Below are 26,619 nucleotides of genomic sequence, written 5' to 3'. Positions count from 1 at the left end.
TAACCTTATTATGTTATTTGTATTTTGATGTTTATGTAAAACACTTTTTTATTTCTATTGTATTTATTTTTATGTCTTGCTGTTAATGTCGCACTACTTGTATGCAGTCCAGGCACAAATGCTTCGGCAATACAAATGTACAGGTTTTGTCACGCCAGTAAAGCACAGTAACACTGAAATAGAGAGAAATAACTGAATGTGTTAAAGATGAAGAACAGATCAAAGGAGAGAAGGAAAGAAACAGGGTTAGGAGGACGAGTGTAGAAGAACACCAAATGGTTACAGCACTCGAATCAGAAAAAAATCTTCTTTTACAAAAGAGGAGGAAACCGCAGTGAATCATTTTCCCTTAAGATGATCTTCACAGACGAACACAGAATGCTCTGAAGATTCAGTTTAAAACAATCAACTGTGTGTGTGTGTGTGTGTGTGTGTGTGTGTGTGTGTGTGTGTGTGTGTGTGTGTGTGTGTGTGTGTGTCTGTGTGTGTCTGTGTCTGTGTGTGTGTCTGTGCGCGCGTGTGTGTGCGTGCGTGCATGCGTGTGCCTGTGTGTGTGTACCTGGTAATTATCACGTTGTGGGAACCAATTGTCCCTACAAAGATAGGAACACCAGTATTTTTGTGACCTTGTGGGGACATTTTGATTTCCCCATGAGGAAACAAGCTTATAAATCAAACAAAATGATGTTTCTTGAAAATGTGAAGTAGGAGAAGGGATTCTGTGATGGTTGGGTAAGTAAGGAATAATTGACGACGGGCCATTGAATTATAAGAAAATAATGCACACCCAAGGTGCAATGTGGCACGAATGAATGCATACTTACGGAACATTTCTCAGCCAATCAGAATACAGCCTTCAACAGACCCGTGGTATAAGGGGAATAGAAAATACAGTTTGTACAGTATAAAATGCATTACGTCTATGGAATGTCCCCATAAAACATGGAAACCAGAATGTGTGTGTGTGTGTGTGTGTGTGTGTGTGTGTGTGTGTGTGTGTGTGTGTGTGTGTGTGTGTGTGTGTGTGTGTGTGTGTGTGTGCTTGCGTGAATGTGTGTGTGTGTTCATTTAGTCAATTGCCTATATGTCCCAATGACAAATGCTACAACTAATTAAAATGATCATACCACGGGTCTGTTGAATGCTGTATTCTGATCGGCGGAGAAATGTTCCGTGGGTATTGAATTAATTTCTGATAACCGCACACCTAACTTGTCAAATGTCTTAAAAATAGGCACCAGAGCAATATTTGTGGTAACCGTGGTATAAGAGGAATAATTGACTCCGGTCCTTTGAATTATTTGAAAATAATGCACACCAGTGGTGTAACGGGACTCCGCTTCGCGTTGTGGCACATTGCACCTTGGGTGTGCATTATTTTCTTATAATTCAATGGCCCGTCGTCAATTATTCCTTACATAAACAATACAATAATATTTATTCCCAGAAGCTCTTCTTCATTTACCCTTGCATAATAAACATTCAGGCCAAAAACATGCAAGTTAGGAGAACTGGAGATACCAATTTGTCCCTCCCCCAACCTGTGTATGGATCAACTTGTCTGAATTTGTGTATGGATTAACTGGTTCTCGCCATGAATATAGCCATAGATCCTGGAATGGCGTTAAGAAATAAACGAAGAAGAAGAAAAACATGCATGCATTGCAGAGTTTTCTTTATGAATTAAACACACCTGGATTATTTGCCAGGATAAATAAAATAAACTTTTTCTCAAATTAAAATTCGATGAAAATGGCTTTACAGCACTGCAATATTCTGTGTAAAGCGAGAGGCAGTTGGCAGCCTGAACGCGGCAAATCTCCGTAAATGTCTCTTTACTTTTACGATCTGAAACACAAAGCCTACTATAAAGGGTCAAGAGAGTAAAGCAGATATGAAGAAAATGAAATGTTTGAGTGATGGGATGACGGCTGAAGAGCTGAACAGGGCTGATGATGCTGATGAGTGATGTTCTTGTAGCTGCGTCACCCCTGCTGTCCTGAGCACCTTTCTGTTCTCAAGCGACGGGATGTAATATATGGCCTCCATCAAAGAGCAGATGTTGGACTGGTGGGTGTTGTTTTTATCTGATGAGTGCAGGGCTTAGTTAAGCAGTCTAACCTCAGCGTGAAGGCTTATTTACCTCACACTTATTGATCCCAGTAGATTCAATCGTCCCTCGGCCTGAGGTTTTTACGCTGTTTATATCATGATCTTTATAGCTGTGCTTCTCAAACTGGGGGCCTAGGATGGTGCCAGGGGGCCCCAGTTTTATGACATTTTATAAAATTGATCAAGAATTCATCAATTAAACCTCAGAAAAATAAGGCTACGAACCAACAACACTTCATTGTATGATTTAATACGTTTAGTTTGATTTAAATGTTAAGTTTTATATTGTTTTATGTCTTGTGTCCACTGAGTTTGGATCTGATCAAGAAGGATCTCAGTTTTTTATCTTTAATCTCTCTTCAGGGTCAAATAACAATGCATTTTACTTTGTTGTTGTATTTGAGTGATGTAATTTAGTTTGGTTACCTTGAGTAAGTGTATCTGTATTGTTTGAGGATCAGTAGATGTTAATGAAACATCAGGACTCATTTAGTTCGAGGATTTGTTTCTTTACTCAGCTCTTTGTATTTCATGGCTTTATAATGATATGAGCGGGGCTCACTGAGGTTTAGATGAATTTGATTTGCCTTTTATTGTAAGTGGATATGTTCCTTATTCAGCTCTGCATGCATTATTTGTTGAAAGATGTTTTTACAAAGTTCTGATTCAGAATTTCAATTGGATGTTTTTCCCATTTGATGAAATCTTGGTTTGGATTTGTTACTGGATATCTCACTGCCATAGAGGGCAATCGCTTTAATCACTGATTCTAAGATTTTAAGCAACTTCTGACAGGGATCTCTGTTGGACATTGACGCATCTCTCAGTTCATTCACTGCAGGGTTAAAGTTTCCCGTAGATGTGATTTTTAAGCCCAGGTAATTGTAGTGTGAGTTATGTGGGTTAGTTCCTAATGTAAATAAGTGTTGAGTTGCTTTGGATCTGGATCTATTCTGGAAAGTTATAATCTTAGTTTTATTAAGGTTGACTGTCAGGCCCAGGTGCCAGATTAAAGTCAATAAAGCACGCACATATTTGACCTTTATCTTGGTTAGCATGTTTATCAATTAGATTATGTAGGGTATAGATGTGATCTAACCAATCTGACTTCTACTCTCATGTGTTTGTGTGTGATGGGTCTCTGTGGGTCTTGTCTCTCTTTCAGGAAGATTTTGTGTACAGTATGTGTGCATTATTGAGGTTTTCAGTGATGCAGGTCTGTGTTTGTGTCATGACAGTATAATTCAGCGTGAGTAGATTTAGGTTTATAGATTAGACTAAACATCACTATGCTGTCTGCACCGCTCTAATCCTTTACTCTACATAAACATGGAGGTTTTTCTCTAACTTTGTTTGCTTAAAGCAGAATTTCTTTCTCACATCCAGGAAATCTTTCAGTCTACAGGTTTAGAGATAAAGTTTGTAGAGTAAACATATACATTAATAGATGCATGTGCAACGCTTCACATATGAATCTGAGATATGTTTTGAAACATCAATACTCATCAGTCCTCAGGCTCCTGTGCAAATACAGCGTTCTGTGATGTCCTCTCTGATTGTGTCTTTAATCCGTGAAGAGCATCCTCACGTCACGAACACAGATGCAGAGCTAGCCGAGTTCCTCTGTTGTAATCCTTTCATCTTCTGTAGCTCAACTGATAGACCAATGTGCCTGCAACGCAAAGGACAAAGGGTTTGATTCCCCAATGATAAAAATGTCTGCCAAATGCATAATTGGTATGGCCAGATATTCTATTAAATTAATAAGACCTTACCACACTTTAAATGATAAAACATTACTTTACCGGTCTCTGCTTTAATATCTGAAGTCTCCTTATTCATTACTTCAACGCAAACTAGAGGTCTTCTCGGGTCCAAAGAAATGTACCCGACCCGAAATGACCCGAATCACTTCATACCCGAACCCGACGTGCATAAATAAAAAAAATTTAAAGAAAGACCCGACCCGAGACAAACCTGAGAAAATTAGACCAGAGTCCGACCCGAACTAGTGAAATTTTTTTTTTAACCCGACTGAAACGGAATGTAAACGGCACTGACGTGTGTGCATTCTGCAGACCCACGCGCAGCAGTCAGACAGAAAGAAACTCCGGTGGCCTTGCAACCAATTTGGCGAGCTGCTCCATTCGTTTTACTTTGTTATCTGACGACGACACCAACGTAACCGCTAAAATGTACATTTATAATTGACTGACATGTTTGTCAACGAAAATGAACCTTCCGACAACCACACAATGTCGCAAGCGCTCTTGGCAAACAGATGAGATGTTTGAAAAGGACATTGAGGCACACAGGCGAGAGAGTTCGGGTCTATTCTTGGGTCCGTTCAGAAAAAACACATTCATTTTTAAATTACCCGAGACCCGATGCTGCTATTATTGTACCCGACCCGTGTCCGAGGCACATGTGAAACTTTTAGACCCGAACCCGATCGGGTCTCGGGTCGGACCTCGGGTATTCGGATCTAAGTGGACCCGTGAAGACCTCTAACGCAAACATCCTAAGCATGTACACATAGTTATTTATTTAAAGTTGTACAATTTACTTTTTAATCAGTAACTATACACTCATCTTCATTACAGTATCAGATCGGCATACAGAACTTAGCACATGACATGTATTATTAATGACAAACGTGCTCAATCCGAAATCTAAATGTGAATAATCATGTTTAAAATACTGCATGTTAATGCAACCTGATTCATCTTGTGTAGTAATTTGCTGGTTATTTTATGTTATACACTATTGTTTTCGTTCGTACAGTAATATTATTTAGCAATGTAAATGGCATGTATTTTGAAACTGTTAAGATAACGTTTTAAACTGTGGTTAAGCTTAACTTTGATTCAACAATATAAAACAATGAAATGCAAAACTGCCATGCTTGCAGAGGTATAAAAAGTACTCAAAAATGTTACTCAAGTGAAAGTACAGAGTGTAAATTTTACTCAATTAAAAGTAAAAGTATCTGGCCAGAATCATACTTGAGTAAAAGTAAAAAAGTACCACATTAAAATTGTACTTGAGTATTAAAAAAGTTAAAGTAACAGAAAGAATGAAAACTAGAGATTTTGTTTAAGCTTTTAATCTCTAAAAACATGAAGTAAATGAACCACATACAAGGTTTTATCCTGCTTTACAACTGTTTGTTATTAATTATCAAACTATGAGACTACTACCTAATTTCAGCATGCAACATGCAACTCAAAGTGGTAAAATCTCGAATTTAACTTAAGGAGAAGCTGATTTTCAAAATTCAAGTTCTATCAAGCCTCTCACAGGCAGTCAATGCAGGGCGAGGTGTATTAGACCTTGTTCACACTGTCAGTCCAAATCTGATTTTGGTGCATATGGTGCATTTTGGTGCTTGTTGTAAAAACAAGAAAACATTTATTTTGTATAGGGCCTTTAAAAGTAGCTTTCTCAAAGCGCTTTACAGACAAGCATAACAACAGAGAAACAACACAATATAATTACAAAAATAAACCCAAAAAAATAAAATCAAGTAAAAGCAATCCTAAAATCGAATGTTTTAAGAAGAGATTTAAAAGTCAATAATTCATATGCTTATCTACTGTCGGCCGGGAAAAACAGAAAATCCCATAGCATGAGAGTCTTCTTTACTTTAAAACTTATTCAGAGAAATAACGCTGACTGTGAGCTCTTAATGTCAACCCTGCAGACACACTTACTCCATTTGTGTATTTTTTTACTGCTTTTGACAAATGAAATGATAGTAAAATCAATAAAATATTGATTAACAGTACTGAAGCTAAAATGACATGTAGACTGGACAGCTTTAGTGGCTTCACTTTCTACTACACTTAAAAAAGATTTAAAATTTCAATTTGAGATATTAAAGCACAGCGCATTCAGAGATAATGGTGTGATTTAAATCAGTGTTTGTTTATTTATACACTAGTTAGAGCGAGTGTACTGATTTATAAATGTGTGTTTTTTTTTTCATTTATTCATCAGCGAGAGTAAGCACACTTGGTGATGAATGCGTGTTTGTTCACAATCACATTTAGTCTCTGTTTAGCATCTCTGGCTTTTAATTGATTACTGATGAAAGAGTTTTATCAGCTGCGCTGCTTGAAGGTGAAGGAGAGAACAGAGACAGATATTTATATTTATTTATATTAGGAATGGACCATATGACCAACATTTCTATCGCTAATATAAATCTGATAACCGGATGAATATTAAAAAAAGCCTTGGGATAAACAGAAAAGATGCACACAATGAATGTCTGTACCTACAAACCTCTGAACAAATGAATTTGTCAAATTAAACACTCTCCTACAAAACAAAATAATATAAAAAAAAATGGTATAAATAAATTGATGTTCATATTTAATTCGTATTTAGACTTACATACAAAATGAAATGTAAACTCACTGCCAACTAAACTTAAGACTTTAAGATTCACTTGTAATATTAATAAGGTTCACCTGCATGTCAGTCAGTGATAGATGCTGTAATGCACGGCTCTCAAACGTATGGATTTCTTCAGTCACAGCGTCAATTTGCAATTATAGTATTATGTGAAAAAAAATGAAAGTGACCCTAATACTTTTGAATGGTAGTTGGCTGTTTAATGTTACATAAGACAAATGAATATTAAAGAGGGGGCTCAATGGTATTTCATGAATTCTGACTTAGTTTTGCGTGTGTGTTTGTTTATGATTTCATTGAAAAGTCCCAACCAGGTCATGAGTTGTGTTATGTTGAAAATAGGCACGTAAGTGCATATTATATAAACGACACAAACATGTAGTGAATCATAAGTTATCCAGTCAGTGTTGTACTGTATAAAGTGTTGACTCGGACTCGCTCCTCCCACACCTCCCAAACTCCTCCTTCGTAATTCGTAAATTTGTAATTGCATAGCAAGCAACATAATGATATATTAGATACTAGCATACTACATTATATACATATTCTACTCCTATTGAGACGAGTATCATATAGCTGCATACATATTTTTATATTTTGCATGTTTTAAATCTTTCCTTCTTTCTAACCTGAGCACCTGATGGCTTAAGCCTATTTTTCTCATTCACAATTCAGTTTGTGTTTCATTACATCTCCAGTTCTCCCTCCCTCCCAGAAATTTGATGCAAACTAACCCCGCACCTCCTTCTTGTACATCTGAGTGACAGCTCACTTTAAATTGTCAACCAGATTTATTGATTGCATGGTGACGATGATATGATTTGAAGCAAAATACAGAGGAGCGATTTAAATCCAATCAGGTGTTCTGTTTTCCTCGCCATCCCGAAGAGCGTGGCTCATGGTTGCTTAGCTATGAAAGACGATACAGGAGCGCGCTTTGGAAGGTGTTTTTAAACATAACGTAAATGGCTGCAGGATGGTGGATTGTTTATTGAAACCATTGTTTATATATATATATATATATATATATATATATATATATATATATATATATATATATACACACACATATACATATGGCAAACTTGTTTGCCGATCCCTGCTCTAGAGGAAGATAGCAACAACAAAAAAAACCTCCTCTGCCCTACTTTAACCAAAATATAAAGAAATATATAGGGATCTAAAACAAAGAGGGCAGGTCACCCCTACAAGAAACGATTTTAAACTGATCTGAAATGCTCTTAAATTAATCAAGAAAGGTTACACAAACTTGACAAATATTGATTCATTTGAAAATATTGGTCTGGCGGCTGACGGAGCCCTGAGCTTCACGACCGACCCGAAGTCATGAAAGCTGCCATTCCACTGTTGGTCAATATCTTTATAAAAGGAAACATACTTAGCTGGCGCCAATAACGGTCGCTTGACAGTCTCAGCCTGCGAGTGAGAGAGAGAGCACAAAGATATAAAAAACAAGAAATAAAACAGCACAACAAAGCCGCATACTCGTAACACTCACGTCTCTCTCCACAAACTAAGCCATAGAAACTGATGTCCTGCTGTGTTTTGGTTCGCTGTTTTCAGAAACCCTGACATTCCCAGAATGCAACAGCTGCCAGGTTGACCAATCTCTCTAACCATGAGTCTCCTGAGATCAGTCACCTCTTGACATCAGCCACTTTGCTGCTATAGAAACTGAGTCTGTATTTCTGTATTGGTCATTATTGTGTTTTGGTAATTGGGCTTGAATGGCAGCCATGTCTTTGAATGAGTCATATTCAAAAGCCTTTCTAATGTTATTTAAATTCTGCATAGGCTCTGAAAAATCAGTGCCAAGCCTTTAATTGTGGCCTTTGACACGACAGGTTAGACAGAATAAAATCTGTACAGCATCAAATGGCATAAAGAAAAACACGCAGACTGTATGTTTACAGCTTAAGATGAAGAGGTGTTTGTGAGCGCACAGGACAGCAGTGTGAAGGATTGGGAAAGCTTGCAGATGGGTTTACACTTTGTATTACTTATAGCCATGAACCGGGGGACATGAACGTCAGTAGGCCAAACATTTCTGGTTCTCGAATCTGATTGGCTAAGAGCTCTTCCCAGGCGTGTGATATTGTACTGATAACGCTTCCCCGATTGTATCATTCCACCACCTACTGGTCATTTTAGTATTAGTGAATGGAGGTTCTTTAAACGCGCGTGAGTCATTCGCTCATCTCTGACTGAAAAAGTTGCACGCACACACGGACACACACAGAAGCACTGTTTTAAAACACTCTTGTGTGTCTCATTAAGTTCCATAGCTCGTGAATCAGTCTTTAACCTTGTGCCAAAACAATAACAACACAAAAGACACTAAATATGAATAAAAAACAAGTAATAGTTTCATGACACCAAATAGTGCTGATTTGACCTCAATTTCGACCATCAAACACAGACAGGGCCAATATCAGAGCCAGGGAATCCCTGTCAGAGATGTAGTCCAGAACAGGCGCTGGTCAGCGGGGCGAGTGAACACTGACGTCCACTGATGCGTCTGGTTCTCTCACGTAGGCAAACATTCAAATAGTTGCTATCTTTACTAATCGACTGCAGATTTGGATATTATACATATATATTCTCGAATTAACTAATCTTAATACTACACTTTGTGACCAAGAAACGGCAATATTAAGAAATGGCTATTTCGTCCATTGAGTTTTTATGAGATTCAAAACAGCCGAAAGTGTTACCTGTCATTTTGGCCTTCAAAGCCCTGGCGGAAGAAAGTAGTTCCCAAACAAAGAGGCTTTTACAATCACTCTGTTGTTGTTTTCTAGTTTCTTTTTTTAAACGTGTGCCGTCGAACTGTTGTTTAAAAGCAATATCGCTCTCTGAAACATGTGCTATAGCTCTATATCATCACGGCTGTGATTGCCACGGCTGTCTGGCCTAATCAAAGCCGTGACAATATAGATCTATATCACACTCTTACTCCAGCGATATTGCTTAAGTATACTTTATATAAAGAAACTGCAATGAAAGTTTATGCCACTAATGAGAAGATATAAATGAGTTATTAGTAATTCATATCTTTTTGCTACTCTGTGTGGATGAACCTGATGTGTTTGATCACCGCATCAGAGCGGATCTGTCATTATACACATCTGATCACTTCCTAATTACTCTCGACCTCGACCTGACTCCCCCTGTCGCTACATACGATCCCCCATTGGTCACGTTCAGGCGCAACCTGCACACGCTCTCTCCCTCCCGCTTATCCTCTGCGATTGTTTCCACGCTGCCCGCTCCCAGCCAACTCTCTCTGTTAGATACTGACAATGCCACTGACACACTTTGTTCCACTCTTACATCCTGCTTAGACACATTATGCCCTCTGACATCTGGACCGGCCCGGGTCACACCTCCTGCTCCTTGGCTAACTGAGGTTCTCCGTGAGCATCGCTCCACACTCAGGGCTGCAGAGAGGAAGTGGCGCAGATCGAATGATCCTTCTGATCTCTGCCTCTATCAGTCTCTTCTTGCCTCCTTCTCCAAGGATGTCTCCTCTGCAAAGACCCTATACTACCATTCAAAGATTAACAACTCGCCTGACTCTCACACTCTCTTCAAGACCTTCTCTACCCTTCTTTGTCCCCCTGCCCCTCCACCTTCATCCGACCTAACGGCTGATGATTTTGCTTCCTTCTTTGTGAAGAAAACAAAAACTATTAGCAGTCAGTTCTCCGAGCCGCCGCTTCTTGCGCATTCTCAAATCCCTGAGACATGCTCCCTTCCCTCCTTCTCTCTCCTATCCGAAGCAGATGTTTCCAAGGTCTTGGCTTCTAATCATCCAACTACCTGCCCGCTAGATCCCATACCCACCCATCTCCTCCAGGCCATCTCTCCGTCTGTTATCCCTGCTCTCACTCACATTATCAATTCATCCCTTTCCACTGGCACCTTCCCTGTAGCATTTAAAGAGGCCCGGATAACCCCGTTGCTGAAGAAACCCACTCTCAATCCTGCTATGCTAGAGAACTACAGACCCGTTTCTCTTCTTCCCTTCATTTCCAAGACTCTTGAACGCATTGTGTTCAACCAGCTCTCCACTTTCTTCACACAAAATAACTTCCTGGATAGCAATCAGTCTGGATTCAAAAGTGGTCACTCCACTGAGACTGCGCTGCTCTCAGTCATTGAGGCCCTAAGGCAGGCAAGGGCAGCCTCCAAATCATCTGTGCTGATCTTACTGGATCTATCTGCAGCTTTTGACACCGTCAATCACCGCATCCTTCTGTCAACTCTCATGTCTATGGGTGTCACTGACACAGCGCTTCTATGGTTCAAGTCGTACCTCTCAGATAGGTCATTTCGGGTATCCTGGAGAGGTGACGTCTCCGAACCCCAACGTCTTGATACCGGGGTCCCTCAAGGCTCTGTGCTTGGACTGCTGCTCTTTTCGATATACATGACATCCCTGGGCTCTGTCATTCGGAAACATGGCTTTTCCTACCACTGCTATGCAGACGACACTCAACTCCACTTGTCGTTCCACCCTGATGATCCTACGGTTTCTGCCCGCATCTCGGCATGCCTGAGGGACATCTCACTCTGGATGAAGGATCACCATCTCCAGCTTAACCTTGCGAAGACAGAACTGCTTGTCATATAATCTGAACCAAAGATTCAGCACAACTTTTTCATTCAGCTAGGTTCCTCGACCATCACGCCTTCCAAGACGGCCAAAAACCTGGGAGTGGTCATTGATGATCGGCTTAGCTTCACGGAGCATGTTGCCAGCACCGCTCGCTCTTGTAGATTCATCCTCTACAATATTAGGAAAATTAGACCTTTCCTAGATGAGCATGCTACGCAGGTCCTGGTCCAAGCTCTTGTCCTGTCCAGGCTGGACTACTGCAATGCGCTACTGGCAGGACTTCCAGCCTGCACTACCAAACCCTTAGAGATGATTCAGAACGCAGCGGCAAGAGTGGTCTTCAATGAGCCAAAGAGGGCGCACGTCACTCCTCTCTTTGTCAAGTTACACTGGCTTCCTATAGCAGCCCGCATCAAATTTAAGGCTCTGCTCCTGGCCTTTAAAACCACCACTGGGTCAGCACCCACTTACCTTCGCTTTCTTATAGAGCCTTATGTACCCTCTCGATCACTGCGCTCTGCCACCGAGCGACGACTTGTGGTACCATCTCAAAAAGGGAAGAAAACACTAACGCGTACGTTCTCAGGAACTGTCCCACAACTGTGGAATGATCTGCCGGTCGTGACACGATCAGCTGACACTGTAGCTGTCTTTAAGACTCGGCTAAAAACCCATCTCTTCCACCATTACCTAACTTCCTAATTACAGATTTACTATCTTTATTTAGTTACCCTTCTCTTTATCTAAAAAAAAAAAAATTACTAACATACCCTTGGCTATGTATATTGTGTTGGACTTGATGAGACTATTTCCAGTGCACTTATGTATTGCTGTTCTTATGTTGCCATAATTGCTTCTATTGTTTACCTCACTTGTAAGTCGCTTTGGACAAAAGCGTCTGCTAAATGACTAAATGTAAATGTAAATGTATACATCCGCATCTGAAAACTACTGATCTAAACCCATATTAAACCCATACTATTTTTACAATAGACAAAAAAAAGATGGACGTAGTGTCTGTGACGTAACCCATAGGTTTCTGAAGATCGTTTTTGAAGCTTAAAATTGGCATTTCCTGCCGTCTCTATCTTGGTTGCGTGTCACCGCACAACACTCGCGGATATATTCGAAAATGGGTAAAGAGGGGGGACGTGGGTGAAGCTGAGGTGAATGGTTGCTGAAACCACGCCCGCCTAGCTGGATTCTAGTGACAGCAGTGGCTGTTCAACCGTTACTCAAGTGGCCACACCCTTAATTATGCAGAAGTTTAATATCATTTAAACGGATGAGTTACAAAAAATTCAGCCCCCTCACAGTTGTCATGAAGGGCAAAATAAACTTTAAAGAGCAAAAACAATTTTTGTACCAGGCTGTAAACATATTATTTTCAGCTGTAAAGTTGGGAATTTTAATGGAGCCAGCATCAAGCGGCCAGTCGATGAATTGCAGTTTAAGTCACTTCTGTATTGGTTTCATCAGAAAGATCAGAAGGTTGCCCCTCGGTTTTCACACATCCACCCGGCGGATGTGCCACCAAGCCTGTGGGAAACACTGACGTGAAGTAATATATCTGACTAAATGATAACGCAAGTGTTTGAACAGATGTCTTACATGTCTCTGCTCCAGTATTTAATCCCTTCAGATGTTGAAAAACCCGGCTGATATAAACTTTTGTTTTAGTGCGAGCTCTCACTTTGCTTTCACTGTTTTAACAGATTATTTTCCAGATGTAAGAACATAAAAAACTGACATATTTACACGACGTTCCCCAGATGATCGTCTTTTTAAACTTTACGCCATCTAGATGACACGTTTATACTATAAGCAACTGTTCTCTAAACAAGCTACAGGGCAATTGCTGTGCTTTTGTTTTGATTTCTGTGTTTACACAGTGTTTACGTATACATTTGGGCTGATTTTAAAGAGCATCTATTATGTTTTTATTATTATTTTTCCTTTCCTTCAGTGTGTACGTTTGTGTGTGAAAGTTTGTGAAAAATGATCTGCAAAGTTAAAAAGCACACACTAAAGCAAGAAATCAGCTCCAACTAACTGTCCTTGGACTACAGCAAATGGCTAAGTTGTAACATATTAACTTGGACATGTAACAAACACATTTCCAAAATAGCCGCCCGCTGGCTGAATGCTTACGTAGTATTTGGCCTCACGTGTTTCATTGTGTGTGCGTGTGCGTGTGCGTTGTGTGTGTGTGTGTGTGTGTGTGTGTGTGTGTGTGTGTGTGTGTGTGTGTGTGTGTGTGTGCGTGCGTGCGTGTGTGCGTAAATCTTCTTTTGAATTGCTGCATCTGACATCGCATTTGAAATATATAAGGTGATTTCAAAATAAAAACATACGTCTGAAACATCTCAGGCCATGCTTGTGTAAAGCCAATCCTGATGTGACACACAAACCAATGAACGGTCTGATATGGGGGTTCAGGTGCTTTTATATAACTGTCCTCTGTAGTTCGACCCATGTGCTAAACTGATGAGAGCGCTCCAGTCAGGACTCTTACCGGTGAATCTGTGTGAATATCGATCAGCATGTTGGACTGATGCCATCGTATACATCTTGGGAGTTTGATAAAGTCTTGATGTAACAGAGCATGTAAGGTTGTGTCTAGATTTATGCATTTTTGTTTTAAGAAACGGTTTTCATATGAAAATGATCCATCTATATTGACCTTTCACAAAAGACTTTAGGTGACCGTAAACACATGAAACAGACTAGGCATGCACATACAAGTGTAAAAGAGTTTATTGCTCTAATAAGAGTTTGCATCTGTGGTGAATTTTCTTATCTCTAACCTTTATCACCCTTCTCTCTCTCTCTCTGTCTCTCTCTCTCTTACTTTTCTCTCATCTTTCACTTTCTCTGTCTGCCTCTGTCTTTATCTCTCTGTCTTTTTGTCAGTCTGATTGGTTTGTGGTGATAAGCCCCTCCTCTCCTCAGCACAGCTCCTGGTGTCGATACTAATATACAGCCGGCATTGATAAAATGTCAACTTCCCCTCGTCTGGTGTCTCATCTTTCAGGGTTACTGTTTGTAGATGTGGACCAAAGTCACCGCTCACCCTTGAAGATCCTTGCATTGAGAGGCTGGAAGATTTTTTAGATATTGATTAGACTATCAAGTCTTTCCCATCACTAGAGCAGAATATTGCAGCTGTCACACATCTGTAAGTGTATTTGCCCTTCATTTGTTTGGTGTGCAGGGCTGAGATTGGGTTGAAATGCATTAATACATCTTTATGCAAATCACTCGGATGAGTCACTTGATACATAGGCATGCTGGGCTTTTATGGTGTGTTCATACGTGTGTTGCCAGAGTCCCTAAAGATATATTATAATATTTTCAAGATAATCAATAAATAAATAAATGCTTTTATGACACATGGCATACCTGTCATTAAGATTGAACAAACTGTAATGAAGGTGAATCTGGGATAGGATTTCAGTAGAAAAGTCAGTAATCTGCACCAAGAGAAATAAGGATTTTAAACTTTCTAAACAAATAGACACGCACAAATTTTCTTTGAGGTTTACTGACTGCTTGTATTGTTTCAGTCAAAAATGGGATGACCGCCCAAGGTGATTGTCATAGTTGGTGGAGAAGCCTGTCAATTAAAGCGAGAGGTGGGCTTTACGCTTGTATGATGTTATTTGACATGTTTAGTGTGTCCGTGCGCTGCAGACCAAAGCCAACAAGAGTTTTAGTTACAGTTTCATTTATTACAAACAGCTCTGTTTTATCGCATGAATGAATCTTGAAAAGACGCACAAGTTTCAGCACTATCTAGTCGTCTGCTGTTTTTGTGTTTGATCCAGACCACTGTTTCTGCCAGACGGCTGGCAGCCACGAACGCAGGAATAATTAGTCCATTATTTATAAGTTATATTATTCTCTGGACCCGACAATAGTTTTGTAACCAAACCTCCTCACCCTGTAATCATCAGTCAGAGGCTTTTAGCCGAGTTGCCATGGTGACGGTCGGACGTCGTGGTGAGTTCGGTCATTGTGTATTCTTCAATAAACCTGTGCATTACTGAGTCTGTACTGTATGATTAGCACACAGAGACACGACTATCAGACTGGATCAGTCAAACGCACGTACAGCTTGATGTAGATGTCTCAAGTGTTTTATGTCTTCTTCGGGTTAGGTGTGTTATTAGACATACAACAGCTAGATTACCCAGTGATCTGTGAACAACATTGACCGGTGCCTGGTTTTATAAGAATAGCACCAAACTGATTGGATTTCTATTGGTGATCATGTGTATTTTATATATTTTTTCTGTACTGTTTCTATTTCATGGAAAGCTGCTTTGTAACAATGGACAATTGTGAAAAGCGCTATATAAATAAGTTTGAATTGAATGCATAACAAATAGGAAAGTTCAATCAATTCAAACGTCATATCATCGCCACAGTTGTTATATCACACAGCTATAGCTAGAAGTAATGCTTAATCACATTTAACTACAGTAGCAGTAGTTGATAAAGCCAATCAGTTAACTCGCAACATTAACTAGCAAGAGCTCTTATGTCTAGTGCAGAGGCCTCCAACCTTTTTGTGAGCAAAGGCAACCACAATGGATAAAACAATCTGGAGGGTTACTTTTTGATATAGTCTACTCAAAACTATTTTGTTTTACTTGATTTTATTTAATTTTATTTGTTGATATGTATTAGTATTGTTTAAAATGTTAACATACATAAAAGAAACCAAGCTAATAAAAACATATGTAATAAATAAAAGTTAAAATTGAGTCTATTAAAAGAATTTGCTCTGGCGGGCACGTCACAGACTCCGCGCGGGGAACCTGGTGCACCATGTTGGAGACCACTGGTTTAGTGCTAACGCTGTGTACTTCCCGTGCCAGTGCTCTATTCCTTCATGTTAACCGAAGGCAAGTCTGAGTATTTCATTTTAACCTTAATCACTAAAGTAGAATCGACCATGACATCCTCACTTTATCTAATACCTTATTTCCTCTGAGGTTTTAACTATGTCTATAATGTTGGGGGAACAACAGAATTGGTTGGTTGGGGGGTTGGTAAATTAACATATTATGCATTTGGCAGACACTTTAATCCTATTGACTTACAGTGCATTACAAGCTATGCATTTTAATTGAGGGACAATAAGAAGGACAGTTGTTTACAAGACCAAAGTCCTATCTACATTCATGGGCAATGACAAATTTAAACAAAAATGCAGAATCGTTTCTGTCCAGTGATTCAATCTGACTTTATCTGCATTGCAGCTTTGTTTCGTACATTTAAACTGGTTAAGCTACTGTGCATGTGCACAGGTTGTCAAGCGCCTGTTTATTATCTTTGTTAATATTCATAATACTCACAACTTTTATGGTGTGAGATCTCTGTGTTTGTGGAGCCACAATGTCACAGAAACAGAAATCGTTTCTAAAAAGAATCCACTGACGCTCGTTTCAACAACATTTTGATTCGGACAAAAACTTAACATGGTAGACAATAAAGAGGTTGACAGGCACACGTTTTAACATGTGAAGCTGTCCGATTCATGTGGGTAGGCCCGACATGTTTTTGTTTACAAACTGCTAAGTTTACCATGCATTATATTGACATCCAATAAAGTGCACATGTAGGGCGATGTACTATGGCGAAGGGCACAAAATCAAATCCCTTAGGGAGTCTCTCAGGTGTAACATGAGACGGCTGATAAGTTTTATATCCTTACAGTGTTTTTGTGTGGTATTCTCCTTGTGCACTTGTCGTGTGTTATCCAGTACAGTATCCTGTCTTTATCTCGTCAGTGACGCACATTAACATTCGTTATTTGTCAGCGTACCTACAGTATTTTAAATGTAAGTTTCCAGTGTTAGATTGCTGAATGCTTTCTGTATCTCATCACTAAATGAAGACAGAGATACATCACTATTTGATCCTTTCATAACGTTCGTGAGTACTTTTGTATGTAAAACTTGTTGATAGTAGTTTTTTTTCATTTTTAAAGGTTTCATAATGACATTGTAATATGTGTGCTTGGTGTCTTACAATCATTCAGATAAAATACATTTTTCACATTTAATTGTACATGTCTTTATATTTTTAAACTTTACAGAAAAGGTTTTGTAGATACATATACACTAGGTAATAACCCAAATAAAATAAATAATATCTATAGCTTTATCTAATGGTTAATGATAACCATTCATCATTGTTAAGATAGCAGAGAAGCTTACAGAAGGCTCATTTTCTGTGATATTGAGGTCAAATGCAAAAACATCAAAGTTTTTCAGACCTGTGGCTTTGAGACCATTGATTTTCTGGGCTGCTGTGGCACATCTGTAATATATTGTTTATGAAACAGAACAATTTTTTGTTCCACAACATTTCAGTTACATTATACTAAAATATTTATAATGACTTTTTTTTTTACTTATTTTAATTCTTGAATTTGAAAAATAATCCCAAATGTCTTCTTTGAGAAGATCTCACGCATAGGTTAAATAGTTTAGGAGTTGCAAACAGCGACGTTATGGACGATCCATTTTCATGATTTTTAACAGGTTAATGTATTTTGAAAAATACAAAAAAATAACTTAAATCTGTTTAAATACAGATTACATTAGACTTTTTCAAAAACTTTAAAATACAAATGTTTTATAAAACCAGTTCAAATTTTAAACACATGTTTTTGAAATACTGCTCATTATTATAATCCTGAAGTATATAATCCCATTTTCTCATGGCTGTAGCAGAGGATCTTCTGTGTCTATAAAGAAACTTCAAGAAACATAATAAACTCTAACTGCTGGGCTGTTTCAGTGACAGTAACTGATCTGGGGTCAGTGTGCCGGAGGTCTGGAGTCACTCTTATGATGCTGTTATGAGGTGACCAGCTGCTGTGGGGTCAGTGCGCCGGATGGGCTGTGGTCAGTGTGTGTGTGTGTGTGTGTGTGTGTGTGTGTGTTTGTGTGTGCGTGTGTGTGTGCGTGTGCGTGCGCGTGCGCGTGTGCGTGTGTGTGTGTACCTGGTAATTATCACGTTGTGGGGACCAATTGTCCCCATAAAGATAGGAATACCAGTGTTTTTGTGACCTTGTGGGGACATTTTGATGTCCCCATGAGGAAACAAGCTTATAAATCAAACAAGATGATGTTTCTTGAAAATGTCAAGTAGCAGAAAGTTTTCTGTGATGGTTGGGGTTAGGGAATGGGGTAGGTAAAGGGAATAGAATATACAGTTTGTATGGTATAAAATGCATTACGTCTATGGAATGTCCCCACAAAACATGGAAACCAGAATGTGTGTGTGTGTGTGTGTGTGTGTGTGTGTGTGTGTGTGTGTGTGTGAGTGTGTGAGTGTGTGTGTGTGTGTGTGTGTGTGTGTGTGAGTGTGTGAGTGTGTGAGTGTGTGTGTGTGTGTGTGTGTGTGTGTGTGTGTGTGTGTGTGTGTGTGTGTGTGTGTGTGTGTGTGTGTGTGTGTGTGTGTGTGTGTGTGTGTGTGTGTGTGTGTGTGTAAGTTGACTCACTTATCACCTCTAACCTTTAAGGTACTGTAAGAGTGTATTTGACTGTCAGCAGGTCATAAAGTCTTTGTGCTTTCATTATAACAACATAAACAAACGGCTTTTGTGGACTAAACCCAACATCCGGTAGACTTCCACATACAGTCAAGAACAAAAGAGTCTATGATCAGTAGTTTATTTCTGATAACAAGTGAAGTAAGTGACCTTCATTCATATATATCATATCTAACGCGTATCAACTATTACACTAAACTAACGTTACTGTGTAAAATGAATGTATACAATGTGAGCTACAGGTCCTTGAATTCTTACCTGGCTGCCAAACCTCTCCACACAGCAGTGATTCATGCTCTTCATCTTCCTTTATCTTAACCAAACCAAAACATTTTATTTTCAACAAGGTATTTGTTTCAGAGATCAGTTTAGCCACTAGCCAGACCCATGAATAAAACAGACTGGAAGTTCACATCGGTTCAGGCGTCTAACCGCAACAAACTGCCTATAGCACTGGCTTATAAGACGCGTTTACGCCTCTTCTTTGCAGTCAAATAAACTTTTTATGCCAATTTGCTACTGTAAACAAAAGCTTTCAAAAAGCTTCAAAACCAGAACCTAGAAGTATCTTAACCCTACCAGTGTAACACATATGAGCTTTAAAAAATAAAACACCTGTCAATGTTATCATTAGGAAATATTCTGATGAGTGTCAACTCAACTTTCTGTATGGCACTGTATCTAAAACCTTCCTCCGGAACAAGTGTTCGTCTGGAGAAGACTCATGCAGACCCCCCCAAAAAATTCAGCAATGCAACTTTTGAATCAGAGTAGATTTTAGTGGTATAAGAGTTCATAACCCTGAACGGCTCTACTGTACACATTCATTTGTGTCTCACTATACGCAGAACTAATGGTGTACTGTAAAAGTTAACTATTCAGCATCCACATTGAGCTCTCAGCCTTGCAATGTGTAATACTGACATTAAACCAATACACACACACACACACACACACACACACACACACACACACACACACACACACACACACACACACACACACACACATTCTGGTTTCCATGTTTTGTGGGGACATTCCATAGACAAAATGCATTTTATACTGTACAAACTGTATATTCTATTCCCCTTACCTGCCCCATTCCCTAACCCCAACCATCACAGAAACCTTTCTACTACTTCACATTTTCAATAAACATCATCTTGTTTGATTTATAAGCTTGTTTCCTCATGGGGACATCAAAAGTCCCCACAAGGTCACAAAAACACTGGTATTCCTATCTTTATGGGGACAATTGGTCCCCACAACGTGATAATTACCAGGTACACACACACACACACACACACACACACACACACACACACACACACACACACACACACACACACACACACACACACAGACATGACACAACTATCATAAAACCTTAATAGTGAGAATAGAGTCAATGCCTTGCCCCAGGAGATGAGCAGCTAGATTTATGAAAATAAATAATTCAGATTTCTTTTTGCAATGCTTGAAGGATTGAATATTTCAAGATTTTCTGCTTATTTATCTGCACATGCGTTTTACACGTGCAAGTGAATTATGGGAGGAATGGAGGAATGTGTTGTTTACCCAGTGCTTACATTTGACTAGATATCAATACAGTTACTCTGTAAGCAGTCTGTGTATGCCAGGTCTCTACTCATGCATTAGGAGGACATTGTTTAAATCACTAAATAAATATACTAAACAGTTCGGTTTAGTGGTGTGGGAGGTCGATGGGAAATATTATTAGTTTAGTGTAACAACCACTGAACCTGTTGAAAGGCTTTATAAAGATATCTGCGTGTGTTTGTGTGAAACGACCAAACGTTGTTTCAGGCACCAAGAGTGTTTCTGTGGATCTGAGAAAGTAAAACTGAATTGTGTGTTATTGTGTGTTGTTATTGTGTGTTTTTTCTCACTGCTGTAAGGTGTCAGACGGCATCTGTAGTATCTGATGTTAAAGTCGCTTCAGGGAGACAAACGCGACTGACGGCCGCTGATTTACTCACAGACTGAGACCTAGAGATGGGAACATAGCATTAGCTTTAAAGCTAAGAAACAGATTACATTACAGTTTAAATCTTTTGTTCAGTGTAAGTCAGAGATGCTCACAAGTCTCTGAGCTCGAGTCCGAGTCAAGTCTGAAGTCTTTGAGCTTGAATCCAAGTCAAGTCTCAAGTCTCGTTGTAACAAGAAGTAAAACTCTAATAACAAAGAATTATAAACATTTATAAAAAAGAACAAAGTTGCACATTAAGTAAGGTCTAAAATTAGCATTAGGTACAGAAATTAAATTAAATGGATAATAACATTGTCTTTATTGTACAAATGAAATATTATTATTATTATTTTTGAGCAATAGAAGGGATTTTCTGTTTGTCTTGGGTTGTTTGATTAACATTAATGACACAGACTTAAGTAGGTTAATTGAGGTTACTATCTCTTTATTAAGAACAAATAAGCCCAGACTGGTTTCTGACTGATTTCTTAAGACATAAACAAAAATGTTTTTATTAGAAAAAGAATACTGTGAGATCATTTTGTGTGTATGTGCCCTGTCAAGAAAAGAAAGATTTTATGTTGGCTTTTTATGTTTTTTTTATGTTTTACTTTTGAAACACTTCTCTCTGTATGTGCACTACTGAGGGCACTTAAACGCGTGCTCAAACACAGGCAGAGTGCGAATTCCAAACAGTGCTTCAGGAAGATGCAGCAGCAGTCGCTTTACATAAAAACTTTACGTTGTTTTTCATTGCTCTATTCAGACAATGTATGTTAATGGACTACACTACAGTATGACACAAAGTAGCGCAACTCTGGACCTGACTGGAGCTGGACCGGACACATTTAAACGCATGTGCGTACAGAAATCTGCTCACTTGAGCGCCTTTTTGTGGTTAAATTGTTTAACCATTTAAACAATTGCAAGCCTTAGAAACACGTTAATGAAAGACTTACCCTATTTAAATTGCATATTAATCCGCGAATCGCATGCGACAGCAGCAGCCGGTGCAGTCGACATGTATGTTCGCGGCCGCGCGCGCGGAGCAGATACGTCACGTGTTACGTCGTGGGCAAGTTGTAGGTAACGGAGGGAGGGGTATGACAGCGAGCTCATCAGACGTTTCCTAAAAATAAACATTGTTCACGAGTCGCGCGGCTCGAGTCCGAGTCGAGTCTGAAGTCACTGTGTGTGCGACTTAAGTCGCACTCGAGTCCGAGTCTCAAACTCGAGTCCCCATCTCTGGTGTAAGTGTCATTAATTAATGCAGTTTCCACAACAAACTTTCCTCCTACATTCCACCTAAACATCAAAGTTACTATTAAAGTGATCTGTAATAGCAGTTGTTGATCATTTGAAGTAGACTGAAGAGTAAAAAACAGACATTGACTGTAATATAATGAAATACAGTAGTGTGAATCTGCACTTTTGATGTTTGCATTTCATTGAATACTTTGAACAGTCAAAAGGTTTTATAAAGATGTTTCCAAGAAGTTACATTTCCACTGTTTACAGGTAAACTACTGATGGATTAATAAGACTGCAATCTGAGCATTAAACTGGGATGTGCTTTTAATTCTTAAGGTATTTAACTTACGTTAGATTTTCTCTCAAACGTCTTGCCAACAGTTTTACAGTAATTAACCTAATTCAGCCGAGCTGTTAAATGTCTCTCAGGTCAAGATTACAACTAGACACTGATGAATCTGCTGTGTGTGAGAAATGATGGCAGTGAATTAGATGCTGGACTGCTGCCGCTTCACCAGCGGGACTTTGGGAAATGACTCCATATTTGGGAAATGTTTGACCGGTCCAGATGAATAACTAAAGCTTCATGGTATCTGCTGTTTGTTTGAAATAATTAAATCAAATATATTTACCGGTATGTCTCTTTCTTTCTCTCTCTCTTTCTGCTTTCATATTGTGGTGGTGCAGAAGAACACGCAGTGGAAGGTAAGAGCAATGATTTATATCATGATGATGATGATGATGATGCTTGTATATCTGGAGCTTATATTGCCTGCTGTCATTAGTTGCACTTTTGTCAGATTGGACTGCGGTTTTGGCGACTTGATTTCCTGTTAAATGCGACATTTCTCAAAGATCTAAAAGTCCTCATTTATTCTTATTTGAGTCTTCTGATTCTTCTGATTTGAGTTTTGCATTAGTTTGAAAGAAACAGCCTTGTAGTATGAGAAAGAGTCTGTTAATGTTAATCATAGGTCTGTGACTGATCTGGGTTACAGTCAGTGTTACTTTTGACAGGGTTGTGCTCCGCAATCTTATGATAACTTTATAGAAAAAACTACACAGGACTGTTAGGGGGTGTGTATTGAAACAATATCTGCATGTTATGTGGTTTATTTTGATAGGTAAACTGTTTTTGTAGTGTTAAGAGAGGAAAAGCTATGAGTGACCAGTCCGGGTGTAATGCACTTAACAATTTTGACTAGATATTTTAAGATAATGAATTTAATGAAAACCCAATAAAAAAAATAAAAACCGTTTGATGTGTGAGTGTGTGGTACGCACATAATCGCATGTTTTCCAGTAGACATTATAGCAGTGTCTACAAACGGTCCAGCGCAAACACAGCATAACAATGAGGCTGTTTACACTTGGCATTAACATGCGTTTTCATCGATCGGATCACAAGTGGACGAGAGAGACACATTACGTTTACACCTGGTATTTAAATCCGTCTCTTTTGTCCACTTTCGACCGCATCTGTCCTGAATACTGTGAGGGGGTGGTCTGTGAGACGGTGGGCGAGTCTCTCTGCTGTCATTCAAACCCGAGCGGGAGTAATAATGAGTTTATATGGACGCAAACTTATATTATGTCGGAGCCCGCTGCTTGTTTAGCAAGTATACATGCTGCATAGTGTTTTGTACGTCTATATGTTGGAGCTTTCTCTGAATTTTCAGCGCAATTGATGAAATAGGATCGCACAACTTTCACACGCTTTCAAAACGAAACTACGGAGATCAGCCGCTTTAGTTGTATCAATAAAAGGCTAAAAATAGCGCTGTTTACCGTATGTTTACGCCAGAAGTAAAAAAAAAACGTAAAACTTGTGTTTAATACCTCAGATTAGATAAATGGGCGGAGAGAAGGCGGTCGCGTGTGGCCGTTCGAACGCATTCAACCACATATGCGTTCTGCAACTCCAAAGCGATCCGATCGAAAGTGGTTTCGACTACCTCTGAATGTGGTTGAAAGTGGTCGAAAGTGGACGAGCTCAAAACGTTTTGAACACCGTTTACACCTGGCATTAACGTCGTCCACTTGTGATCCGATCGACGAAAACGCATGTTAATGCCAAGTGTAAACAGCCTCAAAGATTTGTTTTATCCTCGTTGTGTTGTTAGACATTATAAACGGAAGAAAGAGTCCGGCACTTTATCTGTTGCTCTGAAGGATGAGATCCAGAATTTATATTCACTCAGTCCACCAGCGGAGCAGGGAATGCACTTTATATGATAAGGATCATCTCCAACTTGAGCTAGATTTGTAGTAGACCAGACTTGTAAATCATTTAAACATGCCTTTGCTAAATGTCATATGATAATTGCGTAAAAGTATTTGCTGAGCTGGATAAAAGTGTTATCGTGCCAGCCCTAGTTTCTATTAGTTGATGAAATTGTCAATAGATTTTCATCATAATTGTCATCACCATTTTTTTTTTGTTATCATCACGGTTTTGTCATTGATGAACACTTGTTACAGTGAGTTACATTAGTGTGGGTTACAGTTACATTGGGTTACAGCACAGCACACATCAGTCATTTATGGCATTGATTTTAAGGTTATAAATTGGACTTACTTTCCAAACAATACTAATAAAAACAGATGGTTACCTATAGCGTGAACGCTCAAAGGTTGAACCTTCCCGCGAGTGTCGTTTTGCCTTCTGACAGAGATAAAGGGAGACCAAATTTGGTTTTGCATCTGGGGCCACATGTATTTACCCAAACTTCCCCAGCAGGCTGGATTTGTCCGAGTTATTGATGGCAGTATGGTTTTCTCAGGTGTGTGTGTGTGTGCGCGTGTATGAAGGTACGGTGCAGGTATAGTGATACTTTGTCTTTTATCACGACACATAGCTGGTGAAGGATTACACTTCTCTACCCAACATGCCTCAGTTCACCATGGTAACCCAAAAGAGATGCGTGTGTAGGTAGTTAAGTGGAGTAAAGGCTTGCAGACTCGGATTTGTCCGAACACAATGTTTTTATTTTGTACGAGATGCTTTGTATTCTAGACAGGCAGATCTCTGTTGTGTTCATAAAGTGGCATGGGCTTAAAGAGCGCTCACCCAATACTATATTATATTTTATTAACAAAGTTTTATAAATTTCAGTAAATCATGGCCGAATATTCATTTCAGTTTGGGTGAGTTATCCCTTTTATTAAATGCTGCTAAAACATTTGCATGTAAGTGACTGGCAGAGAGAAGAATCAAGAGTAACCAATGGGACAAACACCCTGTAGAAACTCTGCAGACTGAAATCTGTAAAAATATCTTGTGTGTACAGCAAAAAAAACAAACAAACAATGCTTGTAGAGCAGAATTAAGACTCTGTTCCCACTATTTACTCTTCTTCTTAAGAGAAAATGCTTCCCTGCCAATGACAAGTATTCACAGCAATCCATATTTCCACTGTTATCCACCAGGTGGCGCTCTGACACAACTTATAAAACACTAAAGTATTCCCTTAGGTCAAACAGTTCAAACTCTGTGTATGTTTTGATAATCACTCTTAAACTGATCTCTAACAAATTCCTTCACAAAAAACTTTATCATCTCAGCTTTTTGCTAAAAGAATTGTATTTTTTAAAGAAACCTACCCATATTTCAGAGGTGATAAAAAGAGAACAAATGAAGGTAGGATGAAACCAGTTTTGTTTGTTTGAAAGCTGAGGGTCTGTTCTTTCATTTGATATATTGTTTGTTTATATATTTAAAGAAGAACATTTTCTGGAAGGCATTAAACTTTTGTGAAAATTATAAAATAAATTCCACAATCACCTAAAACCAATGATACACAAACTCTCCACAACAAAGGGTTAAGCTACCAAGAGTTGAGCCCAGAGAAAATCCACCTCAGCCAACTGCTCTTTCAATTGACTTTACAATCCAAAACATATCAAACTGAAACAATTAAAGAAACATTTTTCACCTAATTTACAAACCGCCACAAAAACTTTGACCAGATTCATCAAAGGGAGAATACATACTGGGAGAAAAGTCAATAGGCTCAAAGCTGGATGTGATACAAGACAACAAGAACCACTATGAGTACTTCAGAGCATTTAAATGCGTTCACGTGTTCTGATGATGATAAATAGCACACATTGTTTTTGCTGCTCTTACACAAGTTAATAGTGTATTATGATGCTTACCGGGTCAGAGATTTCTCTCACAAGTGGTGATGTGTGATACAACATACAGTAATTCAACTAAAGTACAGTATAACACCAAAGTCTTTTTTTAAGGAAGTCTTGTCACTGCTAAGGCAAGACCTGTCAGATACTGCGTATGTGCAGAGTCCCTCCCCCAGATGATGTCATTCTTTAACAGTTGATGATTGGCTCTATTTACTGTAGGGCTGGACTAGAGCGCCATGTTGACTGTTGTGATCTTCCCCATTTATAGCAATAGCAGTGACGCATCTCATTAATATGAAATATCTTTGACTACAGAAACACAAACATACTGATGCAGTGTGGTCTATTGAATGACCTCAGTAATATATTGAAATAAACACTGCGTGTTAGGGGTGGGCAAAAAAATCGATTCTTAGATGAATCGCGATTCGGACGTGGGCCGATTCTGAATCGATTCACAAATGTCAAGAATCGATTCTTAAATGTTAGTTT

At 39.0% G+C, this 26,619-nt stretch overlaps 1 protein-coding gene across 7 annotated transcripts in view; it reads left to right on the top strand.

Annotated features, from left to right (window-relative positions):
* nrxn2b (neurexin 2b) overlaps nt 1–26,619 on the top strand; it is a 339,687-nt gene that overhangs the window by 86,705 nt on the left and 226,363 nt on the right. For all 7 annotated transcript variants that reach the window (XM_065261925.1, XM_065261926.1, XM_065261923.1 and 4 more), the window contains exon 3: nt 22,672–22,689. In XM_065261925.1, the coding sequence (XP_065117997.1) occupies nt 22,672–22,689 (18 nt within the window). The remainder of the gene's footprint in view (nt 1–22,671; nt 22,690–26,619) is intronic.

This window comes from Paramisgurnus dabryanus, chromosome 2, assembly GCF_030506205.2.
Source record: "Paramisgurnus dabryanus chromosome 2, PD_genome_1.1, whole genome shotgun sequence".
Taxonomy (NCBI): Eukaryota; Metazoa; Chordata; class Actinopteri; order Cypriniformes; family Cobitidae; genus Paramisgurnus; species Paramisgurnus dabryanus.
Note: the sequence above shows the minus strand (reverse complement) of the source record. Positions and strands in the feature narration are given on the sequence as shown.